The sequence below is a fragment of the Colius striatus genome, chromosome 1 (genome assembly GCF_028858725.1).
Source record: "Colius striatus isolate bColStr4 chromosome 1, bColStr4.1.hap1, whole genome shotgun sequence".
Lineage (NCBI taxonomy): Eukaryota > Metazoa > Chordata > Aves > Coliiformes > Coliidae > Colius > Colius striatus.
In genome coordinates this window covers 172,505,101-172,519,212 of record NC_084759.1, presented here as the reverse complement: position 1 = coordinate 172,519,212, position 14,112 = coordinate 172,505,101, and the positions used below count along the sequence as shown (strand labels likewise).

The 14,112-nt window shown below is 43.5% G+C and overlaps 1 protein-coding gene across 1 annotated transcript in view; it reads right to left on the bottom strand.

Annotated features, from left to right (window-relative positions):
• Positions 1-14,112, bottom strand: part of PPM1H (protein phosphatase, Mg2+/Mn2+ dependent 1H) — a 133,481-nt gene that overhangs the window by 14,534 nt on the left and 104,835 nt on the right. The window contains exons 7-8 of the mRNA XM_062016848.1: positions 3,635-3,698; positions 1,818-1,925 (exon numbers count right to left, since the gene is read on the bottom strand). Of these exons, the coding sequence (XP_061872832.1) occupies positions 1,818-1,925; positions 3,635-3,698 (172 nt within the window). The remainder of the gene's footprint in view (positions 1-1,817; positions 1,926-3,634; positions 3,699-14,112) is intronic.

The window sequence follows — 14,112 nt, the reverse complement described above, 5'->3', positions numbered from 1 at the left end:
AGAAAGAAAAATAACTAGGTAGAATTGCATCATTTTGCTGGCACTAAACAAATCCATCACAGTGATGGGGGCAGAGATGCTGCCCGCCTGGCTGAGCAGAAGAGAAGCAGGTCCCAAGTGAGGGATACCACACATTCAAAGGGTGGGGAGAGGGAAGGTATTGGATTGACAGATTGTAGATATCTTCCCTTTCTTCAGGGCCAGAACCTCTCAGTACTTGTTCAAATTTCATTTTTAAAATCTGAAAGATGTTCTAAGCAAGGTTAATTTAATAATTTGGTTCCTTCCTGGCAGTATTACGTCATTTGTGTATTTTCATTCCCTCGCACTGGTACAGCCAGCAGTACATTCGAGGTCAAATACTGAATGTGGATAAAACTGCAGCAAGCCAGCTGATAGCTCTCAGTGTTTGGGCCATGGAAGCAAAGCTGCCTCTTTTTGTGCTGTCATCAGATGGTTTGCCCTTGTTTAATATTTTATGAAAAATATGTCATCTGTTCCTTGACAGAGGAACGGTAACGCAGCTACAGAGGGGAAAAAAGCGAGGTTTGCATGTTTCTTGTTAACAAATACATTCAAATCCCTTTGGAAAGCTGGATATCCTTCACAGCAAGGTCTCTGGTGGTCAAAGACTGGAATGGCTAGTGGAGAATGAAGTAAAAATGATGGAGGCATTTAAGCAACCTCGAACACAGCTACTGCACAAAACTCTCTGTGCCGTCATTTGGGAATGCATGCTGCCATTCCTGACATTATTCGGTGTTTACACAAAAGTGCCATCAAGAGTTAAGAACTGGAGGTGAAAAGGCAGACAGATGGAAGCACAAAATGCTCTTCCAATCGCTCTTGGCATTTTCCTGCTTGAGAGCTGATCTAGTATCCTCTGTGTAATGCAGGATACTACACCATGTGGAAGACATCCAGTGGTCTCTTCTGGAGAATCCAGATCTACATCAGCCTCTGCAAAGGAAGCTTGATATAGGCCTCGAGAGGAGTACATGAAGGTGGGGAGAGATGTGTGTCTGTCACACTGAATGGCAAGGCTACGGAATAACCATAGGCCAGGGAGGGAGAAAGGCATCAGTGCTCTGCCAGGCAAGTGGAGTAAACAGATGCAGGGCCCATAGCCAGGGAATCACAGACTCATAGAATCATAGAATAGTAAGAGTTGGAAGGGACCTTTAGAGATCATCTAGTCCATCTCCCCTGCAGAAGCAAGTACATCTAGATTAAGTCACACAGGAACACGTCCAGGTGGGTCTTGAAGACCTCCAAGGAAGGAGACTCCACAACCCCTCTGGGCAGCCTGTGCCAGGGCTCCCTCACCCTCATAATGAAATAACGTTTTCTTATGTTTAAATGGAACTTTTTGTGTTCCACCTTCATTCCATTACTCCTTGTCCTGTCACTAGATACAACAGAAAAAAAGGATGTCTCAACCTCCTGACACCCACCATTTAGATATTTGTAAATACTAATGAGATGTCCCAACAGTCTCTTCTTTTCTAGACTAATCAGCCCCAGTTCCCGCAGCCTTTCCTCATAAGGAAGATGCTCCAGTCCCTGATCATCTTGGTGGCCCTGCACTGGACTCTCTCCAGAAATTCCCTGTCCCTGTTGAGCTGGGGAGTCCAGAACTGGACACAGTACTCCAGATGAGGCTTACAATATTCCTGCTATGTGGATCTCATTCATGTGCTGTACCTTTGGGAAAGGCAACGTGTTACCTGGACCAGACCACAGTCAAAATGAACAATCTGGGAAGAACAAATAAGCACACTAAGTATATTTGTTTCTGTCCCACAAATCTGTTTTACCTCAGGAGATGAGGACAGGAAAGGTTTGATATATATGTTGGAGTCATGCACTTTCAGGTCATGGTCTCCCAGTCCTCGGGTCACTCCAATTGTTGCCATAACTCGAGCCTGGAAACGAAGAACAGCAATGGGATCAAATCTTCTTGTGTCAACGGGGAAAAAAGATAACGTTGCTACTGTGTAACTGCTACAGTCTGTGACGAATTTCCTTTTCTCTCCCTGAAACTCTAGGTTTAACACAGCTAGTCAACTTCAAAGCTTTTCACATTCATGTCATCTCCATTTTCCTCATTATTTCCAGCTTTGTGTCCACATCTCAGTCCCTGTACACACACCTTAATCTGTGACCATCTGTAAAGGACTGGGACTATGGAAATCTAACCCAGTAACTTCACTGTCCTATGCCACTCTCTACAAAAGCATTCCTTCAGCAAATTACACTGTTAGTAAACAGGTTTTATAAGAAGGCTGAGGGGTCTAATTACCCACCCAAGAAACCTGTGGCCTCTTTCTATTGACATACTGCCGTATATTCCCTCCAGCAAGAGAAGGTGCCCAAGGCCATCTTAAATTTCTGGACATACAAGTGACAGTGGCATTGAGCACAATGCCCTCCTCCTCTGTGGAGGAGTTACTGTCCAGGGCAGGTCTGCCGTTAACTCAGGCCTACCACTTCCTTCCCAATATGAGCTGTCTCCCAAGAGGTCCTGGGCTGCTCTTCATTAATGCTTCTCCAAAGGCTGACCAGGCAGACAGCCCGATGGGGAACCTCACGCTCTGCTGTCTCTGTATCCCTTCCCCCAAACTCTAGTTTAGCTGCAGCAGCTTCTGAACAAGAGAGCTCACAGCATCAGTAACAGCGAGCAACTGACTCAAAATTATTTTGCCTCACTAACCCCTGGCTCCATAAGGCAATAAGAAAGTAAATTAAAAAGATGCACATGAAACATTTTTCAAATAACTATAAACCTAACCAAATTCGAAGATAAGCTGCAGGTCTGAACCTTCAAAACTTAGACTAATTTTGAAGAGTGTGTATTTTTGCATTGAGATAAGAACCTAATGCAGCAGGGGAGCACTATTTAGAAACACAGCAAGCATACCAATATTGGCAAACTGACACCACTGCGTCCTTGTATTGATCCTATTGCTGCATCCAGCTAAGCTTGCTGGGATCAGCACTAATGATCTCACTGTTCTTAATAACAGAGCTGGAAACAAAGTACACCCAAACGGAACGGTTTGTTTCTGCCTTTCCACAAAAACTAACAGCGTTCACACATCAGAAAAATTCAACAGTGAGTTCACGTACACTAGCTGAAGACGAAGCAGTTAAGGGGTGTTATACTTCCCAAATCCTGCCCTGATCCTTCCCCGTCCTAAATTAGGGTTTTGCTTCTCAAAGCACTCTAAGATGTTATTAAATATCCTCCTGCCTTGTTTTCAGCAAACATGAGGTATTTTGCTACCTTCATCCGGCCTAGTTATATTTTACAATGAAGCCAGGAACACTGCAAGTCTATTATTTAAGACTGTCTCATTTTAGTCTTCTTACAACGAAAGAAAAACAAAAGCAAACTGAACAGCAAATTACTATGTTTGCTACAGAAATGCTTTTTATAGCATGCTGAGCTCCCCCCACCACCCCCCAGACATGAGACTGATTTGTGACAGAACCAAGATATTCTTTCAAGCTGTCAAAATGATAAAATAAAGAGATATTGAGTGGAAGACACTGCACTGCCACAGGCTAAACTGAGTGGTAAACAGCACAGAATTCCTTCTTCCTTTGGTCTCAGGAAAGCAAACGTGCCCACCTTTTTGCCTTCTCCGTATATAAGGGGAAACTTCAAGTCATCTTCCTCAATGGTTTTGTATGCCCTGTGGGAGGAGGACAAACAACATTTATAAAGCTTGCACTCAATTAGTGACCCAGTGCCCTGAAACAAGCAGCTGTGATTTAAAAAAAAAACAAGCCTCCAAATCAGTATTTTTCCTAGGGATTTGTTTTTGAAACAAGACCTAAACTTCTTTTTCTGTGGATTTTCCCTGAAGAATTGTCCATTTTACCAAAAAGGAAACGGAACATGAGGAAACATCTAACATCCCAAGCTGCTCTGATTGCTTGCAAGGAAAAAGAGATGCACCGGAATAACATTCTCATCAGGTAAGGTATTGTTGGCTATGGCAGCAGCTATACCATAATATAGTGTCATTAAAAAACCCCAAATCCACTAAGAAGCTAACCAATGACTAGATTTACCCTGTTAATATGAAATTGTGAGCAACAGCAGGGCATGTATGCAGCCAAAGTGTGAGATGGCTCTCCGGTCCTGTTCTCACCTTTCAGGACCGCTTAAACCAAGACAAGCTTCATGTGCTGAAGAGTCTTAGTAGGATATTTAGTGCTTATTTGACCTTGACTGCAACAGCCAAGGTTGTCAGAGATTTCATGTTTCACAGCAGCTTTCCCGTGGCCAAGAGACAAGAGAAGTAAATGTTTGTGCTCCGATTCTGTTTACCACATGCCTGCGTACTCTACCTTTTACATGTCCTGCTGTTGACACTGATGAGGTGAGAAGGTGAGCAATTTAGCCAGGGAGACAAACAAACAAGCAAATAAATAGACAGCTGTCATTCTCAGAAGCTGAAGAGTCCTGTGGTTTGTACAGCACACACTTGAGCCAGCCGAGATCTTGGGAAGCGTCTTTGGCTGTCACACCGGAGGGACACGTTCCCCTTCACACCACAAAACCATCCCTCTCCAGCCTTTCCTTGCACGTTGTCCTTCCCTCCCAGCCCATCCCTGCCTAAAATCTGTGTGGTAATACAAAAGTCAAAATACTGTTTCTCAGTAAATGCAGGTAGGGCCCCTATTAAGGTTTAGGGGTGAGAGGAAGGGGGAAGAAAAAAGGAAAAGCAACAGAAATGCACAGAAGAAACAGTAGTGGAGGACTCTGCTCCTGTACTACAAAATGTTATTTCATGTGAAATCCCAAAACAGAACCAGGTGAGTTTTGCAAAACATAGTGGGTGCTTTGTGGGAGACCACATAGTCAAGAACATCCCTGTTGCATAACCACTATACTTCAGCATCTCTACAGAGACACCACAGCGAGGGCATTTAAATGGTATTTTGTACTAGGCAGGGCAAACAGCTTGGCTCTTAAACCAAACAAAAAGGCACAAATTGCTACAAGTAACCAGTGTGGTAACACTTCTCCAACGTTTAAATCCTGGAATAGCATTTTGTCGGGAAGGATGACTCAGTCACGGACTTTGCTCTTGTTCCTTCCTTTATTTCCAACAGGGAATGGCTGATATCTCTGCCTTACTCACCAACTTTCATATCCTGGTTCGAACGTGGAGGAAGAATTTTACCATCTCTGACTGCTCAGGAACGTGTCTCAAAGCTTTCAGCTGTACCTACAGTGTAGGGAGCCCTAGTGAAAACTCCTTGAGGAGAAGTTTGAATTCTTTCCTATTCTTTGCACAGAGACACTTGTGTTTTGGCACCAAAATACATCTCAGTCTATGTTGGGCATCAGAGTCAAATGACAAATCAAACTACAACCCGGACACCAACAACCACTCCTGTATTTTCAAGTTGTTGTACATACTTGTTACAAATACCAAACAAGACTAAGTTGATGGGGCTTAACTATCTGCAATCCCTTTTTAAAGGAAAAATCAAACACATTCTTTATCAACAAAAGAATCTGCAGGATACCTAAAATACTTAAGACTAAAGTGCTCAATTTCCACTGTCCTGTAAGTAGCAGTAATCAGGGACTAAATTTCCTTCCCTCTCACCCCTCCTTCCTTAGTCTCCTGCATAGCACCTCACACTGACTGCACTTTAGAAAGAAGGAAAAAAAAGGGGTGAAAAAAGGCCTTTTGAAGTGTCCTTCAAAAGAATGATCCTCACTGTCAACTCCAGCATCTTTTATGGAACCACCATAAGGGCTATTGTCTCGAGGGCCTTCAACTGTGACAGGATGGTACAAGGATGCTGGAAGAGGCCGTGTTGCAAGGGCTGAAGCTAACTTGTTTCATCAGCAGATTAGGAAGGGCAGCTGGCTAGCCTATGACCTCCTGAAGCTACGTTACCAAGTGAAGGAAGGCCCAGGGGCTTACAGTCATTTGATTTGTGGTTTCTCACAGCAAATCCCCTCTTGGGCTCAGAACTTGGGTGTCAAGACTCATCTCAGACATGCTTTTTCTGTTGATGTTGCTATTGCCTGAAAAATTATCAGCACTTGAATAAAAAAAATCAATGCTCAGAACTGCAATGGCAGCAGGGTAGCTGGCACAGATGCCCTGAAAAGCAACCTGAGACACTCTAGAAAAGTACCTATGTCCTGCATTACTAGTGAAACAGAGCTAATAATATGAGTGTGTGGTTTGCTGCAACAGAAGGATGACGGACAGGTTTTCAGCTAACAGCTTGGCAACTGCACTGAGGAGAAAGAGGGAAGGAAGCTATGTAGTTCATTTTGATTTATGTCCTGTGAAACCTCCTGTACTTTGTATGTGTGTTACAATCTTCTGGACTATTTCTCTTGATTTTTTGTAATAAAGTTGCTTTTATATCTTCGTGTGCTGTTTAGAGTGTGCTGTATATAAAGGTATAATATGGCAGTAGGTATATCAAACACAGACATACAGAGAATTTGAGGGGGTTGTTTGGCGTTTTTAATGGCAACATGGCCTTATTCTGTCACCTATTTAACTCAGTTGAGCTCACTGTTTAACAAGCTACACAGCGTTTCAACTCTCCACTCTCCCCCATCTTCCTTGTCCACATCCTAGCAGGTCTCAGTGGCCACCAGGACACGACAAGACAGGTTATGAAGACAAAGGCTACGCTATTGCTTGCTGCTCTGAAAGAGTCTGAATGCTGTCAAGAGTTTGTGCCACGTAAATCTCTTTTTATCCAAATGGAAAAAAAAGGGGGGCAAAGGGAGGAGTAGAAAAGGCAAGCTTGTGCCCAGCTAGAGCTAGCTGCATTTTTTTTTTCAGTTAACTTTGTTTCTTCTTCTCATTTCAAAAGAATTATGAAATGCTACTGCTGTCCAAAAATACTGAAGTAGGGCTTGACATATGTACCACCCACAAAGTTACATTTGGACTCAGGATCAACATTTTCAAAAACCGGGCCAAATCGCACAGGGAGCCAAAAGAGATGTCAGAAAGAAAGAACTAGGACTGACATGATGTTACTCATATGCTAACTGGAATCTGCTCTAAATACATGGTGCAAAAATCACCAGAAGCTGCTAAATGCACAAGACAATCTACGGCAGAAGTTTCCTACAGCACTGAGGTCATTAGCAGTGCTTTTGGCATTCTTTAAATAAAAGATTATCAGAGTTACCTGCATGTTGCTGGGTCAGAACTTGAAAAACTGGTCAGCTGCCAAATACAGATTTTTGGAGCCAAAAATACTAGATAATTTCTTACATGTGTTATGCATTCTCCTGCCGTATAATTTGTTCTTAAACATCAGCTTTCTGAAAGCACATTGGAGAAGTTGTTGATGACCAAAACCCTAATCCATGTTATATTTTCCTTTACAGCAAACTGTGTAAGGTTACTGGTCATGAAAAGCATTGCCTTGGCATCCTCAGGCACAACAGATGGTGGCAAAAGCACAATGCACCCTGACCTGGAAGGCTCAGTTCTGTGAACAATGCGGGAATCCAGACTCTGTGCTTTGCTTTTCCACAGCACTGGGCTTTAGAAGGCTTGCCCATATTTTACACTTCTGCTAGTGACACCTGATAACAAACTGAGAATTAAACCTAAAGAAAAGCAAAAAAAAAAAAAAAAAAAATGTCTTTACCTTGAATCACAGAGCAAAACCTTCAGAAATATCCCAGTTCATATTAAGTGCAAAGATGAAGGCTATCCTTTGAGACAGGTCTGTGGATTTGGTGCACCTCTAGCATCGCTTTGCTACTACTCTGTAAGAAAACCCAAACCCAGAACCATTTTAAAATGCCTGCCTTCCCCCTCCCTTCCAAAAAAACCCATGCCACAAAATTAACTCAGCTAACTAACCAATCTCTTCCCAAGCTCAGCTTTATTCAGTTGTGTCAATAAAAATCTGTGTAAACCAGATTTTCATCCTTGAACAACACTAAATTTGACTGAAACTGGTTGGTTTTTTCCTTCCTTTCACTCAATGAAACAGTGGATTGGAGCTCACCCTTTGGATAACAGAGCTTAAATCACCAATCCAAAAGCAATTGTTTATCTGTACTACCTATTGAACTACAGGCACCAAACTGGGATAAATGTGTGCTTACTACCAAAACCAAGAGATGTGTAGCACAGGTTATGCACAGAGCCACTGAAAATTATGCAATTTATGTCTCTATCTAGTTGTAACTTTAAAAAAAAAAATGCCTTTACACATACGTGCTTCTGCATCAGGATCTCTAAATCCAAGCAACACTGTCTGATACAAAGTAGCCTCTAGGTAGGTTAGTGTTAATGTTCCAGTGCCTCAGTATCTTTTCCCCTATTATTCATCTGACATAGCTCAATGAGACAAAACTGAGATAAACAAACGTAATAAAAGCACAAAAACTACAGTAATGTTTGTTAAGAGAAAAGATGATGGCAGACTCAAATCTATCAAAGACAACTGATGCACGTGCACATATGCACAAAACAGTTTTTATGGAAAGATCTACTCTAAACCAAGATACTCTCGCAGGGTTCCTTTAGTTAAGAGGAGTCACAGAATGGTAAGGGCTGGAAGGGACAAAACATACAAGTCTTAAAACAGGTGTTTTTCCCAGAAAATTTAGAAATTCTTTCTTCTGAAACTGTGTAATGCTTCATTTTGCAAATCCCAGTTCTGACTACCCATCTACAAATGAAGAAAAAAACCCAAAGAAGTATCTCAGCATGACTTGTACACACAAATAATCTCTAGTGTGGTTAGATCACATTGGTATGTGAGCTCTGGACCTTCACTGTCGTGTACAGTCCTAAGACATAGTCTGGACTTTGGAGAGGATGTATCTCCCAGCACCATGTACTCCTACGAAGTAATTCCTAAGCAAAAGAAACTCCATCTATCTCTACCAGTCCATTTTAAAGATTCAAGCACCAGCATCTTCTCTCAGGCACTTGCTGGAGTGTTGCTGAGTTTTTTAATTCATTCATCTCTAACGGAGCATTAAAAGAAAGTGATGGAAGAAAAGTCAGTTAGAGGGTGGCGAATGATCTAGAGAGATCCTTGCCCACAAAAGAACAAACCAGGAAAAAAACCCCAAACCTGAGGGTATTTATAAGCACACTACCTTGCTGCTTTTGTGCTCAGGAGGCTGTGAGGGACAGAGCAAATGTACTGTGAGCACTTTCACTCACTGCTTGCAACTGGCTGAGCTTGCATTACAGATTCACAGAAACTGTCTGCAGCTGCACATCAAGTGGATTCGTGTTCCGCAACAGTCTCACCAGGCCAAGTGTTGGGGTTTTTTTTCCCCCAATGAATTTGCTATTTCAAGCACTTCTTAGAATTTACTTAATCTCTTCTACTTTTAAAGACAAACAAGAAGGTTTGTCAGCAACTTTCTCTGTAGACAGAGGGGTAATGGAAGTGGGCTGCTAACATCCCATAGGCTTAATGCACTGCAACGGACAGAAAAAACATTTGTAAATTCACATTTTGCTTTACTTCTTGCTAAAAGGATGCAGTGAAGCAGACAGGAGAAAGGCTACACGTTAACATTGCAGTGCCTGTTCCACACGTGCTAGCTGGGATCCTCTGGAAGAAAAACAGCTTGCTGTTAAGGAGTAATCATGAAGCAAACTCTTCTGGGAAAGATCACTGTAGCATAAGATGGAGCAAGCAGTGAGATACAGCAAGCAGAGACTGTACCAGTTCACAGCAATGCTGAAAAGTCCTACAAGGAACAAGAGATCTCCTCCCAGACAAGAGCAGAGATCTAAGTCAGTCCTGGGTGTCAACAGAAAGAAAGAGGATTTCCTCAGGACTCAGCTGATGTTGTGTCAGTTTCATGCAGCTGGGGAAGCTAGAGAAAGCAAGAACAGCGGAAAAGACTTTAGAGATGCTTTCTGTTGGTTTTATCAGATAGAAGATTACCTCATTTCATGCAGGGCCAGGCCTTAGATGGACCACTTCCCAAAGAAGATGCTTCTGCAGGACATGACTTGGCCCAACCCCATTCTCGTCACACTCACTCGGTCCCAGAGAGGGCATTTACAAAGAGCTTTACCATCGACTTTTCTTTCTAGTTGCAGCCCTATTACTTTCTGGTTTCTGCCTTCTCCCGCCCCAAAGACACTGGCTCAGCTCCTGTGGCATGTGTGCACTTGGGGAAAACAGAGCCATTCATCACTGTCACGAGACGTGCTGTACACAGCAGGTCAGCTCTCACCTCCCGCTGCTCCTGCAGCGAAGGCTGCAAATCTTGAAAAGATGCATAACATGCACATTGCAAACAGCCATTCATCACCACAGAGCTGTGCCCCTGACAGCCAGGCACGGCCCAGCAAGCTGCTCTGGCTGCGTACACTCAAGAGGCACGTCCCGTCCTGCTCCTGGCTACCTTGCAACGAGAGACAAGAGCAAAGACACTTTAAAAAGCAAGGCAAGTGGCTGTGGATTATGGTTTCTGCTGCAAAAAATGATAACTCATCTCTCTCTTCTCCAGAAAGGCCCAGTGCTGCAAAGGTGGACCATAATCATTAAATTATGAAAATGTAAGTTGCTGGGAGGAAATTAATACCAGGCATGACTGGGGAAAAGGCTGCTTTCTTGCAAAGTAATTATGAAATTAAAATTTGATCTCTCCCTGGTGATTGTACGAAGGATACGGCTGAGGTCTCGAACACAACAATACAGCCAGGATTTCAACAGAAGCAGCACAGAAGGTTTCACGAGACAAAAAAGCTCAATTAAAAAAGGGTGGGGGGAAAGAAAGGATGACTTTTTGTAAATTACATGAATTTGGCTAAAAGGCGCAATCAAGCAGGTTACGGCCCAGGGTTTGCAGACTTCCAATTACTTTTTACAAGTTGGAATCAAGCTGTTAGGAAATGCAGCTTATCTGAATAAGACTAATAATGCTAAGCTAATTAGACCCACAGGCATTAGCCAGCAGATAAATTCAGGCCGAAAAGAGGGACACTGTCACTTTAAATACTGCCTTGGGATCGGTGCAAAAGCTAATGAGGAGTGTCAGTTGGGGCTGTTTTATTAGGTGGTTCTCCAGAGAATATAGCCTGAGGTTTCTGTAGCAGGGCTTCTGTGCTTGATTCAATAAATCAATTTATATTAAAGGGGGGGTGCAGCGCGGGTGCCTCCTTCATAAAGCATTTCTGTGGCATTTCTCAATCTGCTCAGGCACTCCCTGGGCCAGCTACCTGAACGTGCTGTCAAAGGACATCCAGCCCGGCAATAAAGAATAAGATAGTGGCCGCGTTGGCAATATTTGTTCAAATCAGCTCACACATTACCAAGCAAAACATGTACGTTGGCTCTCACCGGGGTATTCTGGATCCCCAGTAAGTGATTAATGAGAGCCTGGTTTTTGTGAGCCAGTCTGAACCGCAGACGGCAAGGCGGGCTGCACAATGAAAGCAAAAGGCATCCATCCCAAACAAAATGAAATGGCTTGAAAAGTGAAGTTGCTTTTTTAATCAGATGCTTAGAGGCTGAAAGACATTCCCTGTTGGAAAGAAAAGGGTGAGCGCGGAGCAGGCTGGCGGCTGTCCAGGCAGTGGACAATATTGACTCTAAAATAAAATGGGCTTTGCTTAGCGCTCGCCCCAGGGCACTAGCCTCCCTGCTTTGGAATAAATCACGCGGGCGGGTGCTTCCCTGGCATGGGCCGCCCCTGGGGTGGCTATAACCGTATGCCACGGCAAGGCCTCGCCAGGCAGACGGGTAGGGAGCTGGCGAGGGCCCTGTCACCACAGTGTGTATGCGGGCACACTCAGGCACTCGATTCCTGCCTCGCTGCCATCCAGGCCTTCAGCCCATGAGGCGTGGTGGGCATCCTGTCGGCACGGACTGGTTCTGATGGGATGCAGCTCAATCTTGCACGCTCCTTGGAGGGCAAAGGAAGCCTCCAACAAATCAGGCCAAAAAATGGACTTGTGATCTAAGGCTTTTCTGCCACCCTAAAATCAAGTCAAATAGCTAAAGCTCTGGTCTGGAAATGAGCCTTTAAAGAATTCCATCTAAATTCCAAGCAGCAGAAAGGCAACTGGTTTTGTTCCAAGGAGGAGCACAGAATGAACGGAAACCACCAAAGCTGATCACAGAATCACTTTTGTTTGAAAAGATCTTTAAGATCATTGGGTCCAACCACTAACTTAACACTGCCAAGCCCACCACTAAACCATGTCCCTCAGCACTTCATCTACTACACATCTTAAATATCTACAAGGATGGTGACTCCACCACCTCCCCAGGCAGCCCGTTCCAGGGTCTAACAATACCTCTCTCAGTGAAAAAGCTCTTCCTAATCTCCAATCTAAACCTCCCCTTGTGCAACTTGAGGCCATTTTCTCTTGTCCTATCACTTGTTACTTGGGAGAAGAGATCTAACACCCTCGTCATTACAACCTCCTTTCAGAATGCCAGTTGGTAGTGCCTTCTGAATGCCTTTGTTTAAGTACAGCACTGTACAGCTCCCCTGGCACTGCAGGAGGCTGAGAAGGGAACCCTGACAGGACTCACTGTACCAGTGAGGGACACACTAAGGCAGAAAACCAGGTTTTGGAAAGGTATTTAGTACTTGTTCACAATGGATTTACCCACAAGTAAAGAAAATCTGACCCCAACTGAATCTTAACTTCCAAATAAAAGGTGGAGACAGAGAATACTAATTCTGTGCAGTTCTTTAAAGGAACAGTTATCAGGCCTGCTTCCCTTCTGTTCCCCCTATATTCCTACCTCAGGCTACCCACATCCCTTTTCAGCATGGGTAGCACTTTCCTTTCATGACCACTGAGTCTTCCCTGATGCTTCTGTTGCCAAGATTTGTCAAAGCCACCAAAACTACCCTTTCTCCAGTAAGTTTAACCTCTGCAGGCCATGGACCTGAAAACTCCAGCCCAGAGACCCAGCTGTGAAAGACTGTCAGTAACACAGATGTCTGCCAGCAAATTACGGTTCGAGACAGCTCAGAGGCTTGTGTAGCAGGAGACACAGCTTTTAAGATGCTTTGCCAGCTACAGTACACGTTTTGTGATGGTTGCTTGATCACAATACATGTCGGGCAAGGGTGCAGGAGGGGCAACTCCCATCTAAATTGGATTTATTTTAGATACATTTAATACAGTAGATTTCTCATTCCAACTGACACTGCAGTGAAAGGAGAAAGGGTGATAGAGCCGGAGGGAGAAGGGAAAGGCTAGTCTCAAAGCAGTTACAGGCAGTCTGGACTAGTGATGCGGTACACATTGCTAGATCAGTGGTTGTCCTAAAGCTGTGGGGAAACTTGGCAGCTCTGCTACCACTGTGAGCTGTTGAGACAAAGCCAGTGTGGAAACTTCACATGAAAAAAAAAAACCCAAACCAAAAACCCAGAGAAAAAGCAAAAAAAAAAAAAGGCCAAATGCATTATGACAGACCCAAAGACAATAACCTTTTGTAATCCAAACAAGCTGGGCAAGCCAAGCCATTGTTGAGAATCTGAAAAGCTCCAGAGCATAGGAGAAGGGCAAAAATGAAGAAAAACCCCAAATTATACAGCTTCTAATAGAAAACACAGAAAGTGTCCTGAATTTTTAAATAAAACAGTTCATTTTCCCAAGAAACCATCAGAGCAGAGAGAGTGTTAGAGTGGCTGTTTCTTCGTACCATCACCCATACCTCTCTACATGTACGTGCATTTGTCAACACCGTGAAGTCATTGGCCAAAGAAAGGTTCAGATAATTGATCTTCTGAATCATAAGCAATAAAAGTTTGGCAGTGTATTAGTATTATCAAGCTCTGGCTGGCCAAAGCTCCATCTGATGTTTTCTAGAAAAGGAATATATATGCTAATTTATTCTCCATGACAGATATTGTCCTTAGAAACAAATGCAGAACAGACATGTCCTCGGCTGCCGCATCCTGATGCATCAGTTAAATCTAGGAATTACAAAGGGAAGAAAACAGAAGCAAAATCCTTGAAGTAAAAAACAACCACTGTGAAACATCAGCCACCTCAAACCATCACCTCTAAGGGCCCACTAACATCTTGTCCACAATTTCAACCATTAAAACCGACTCAGGCTTTTAGATAAATAGAAACAGATTCC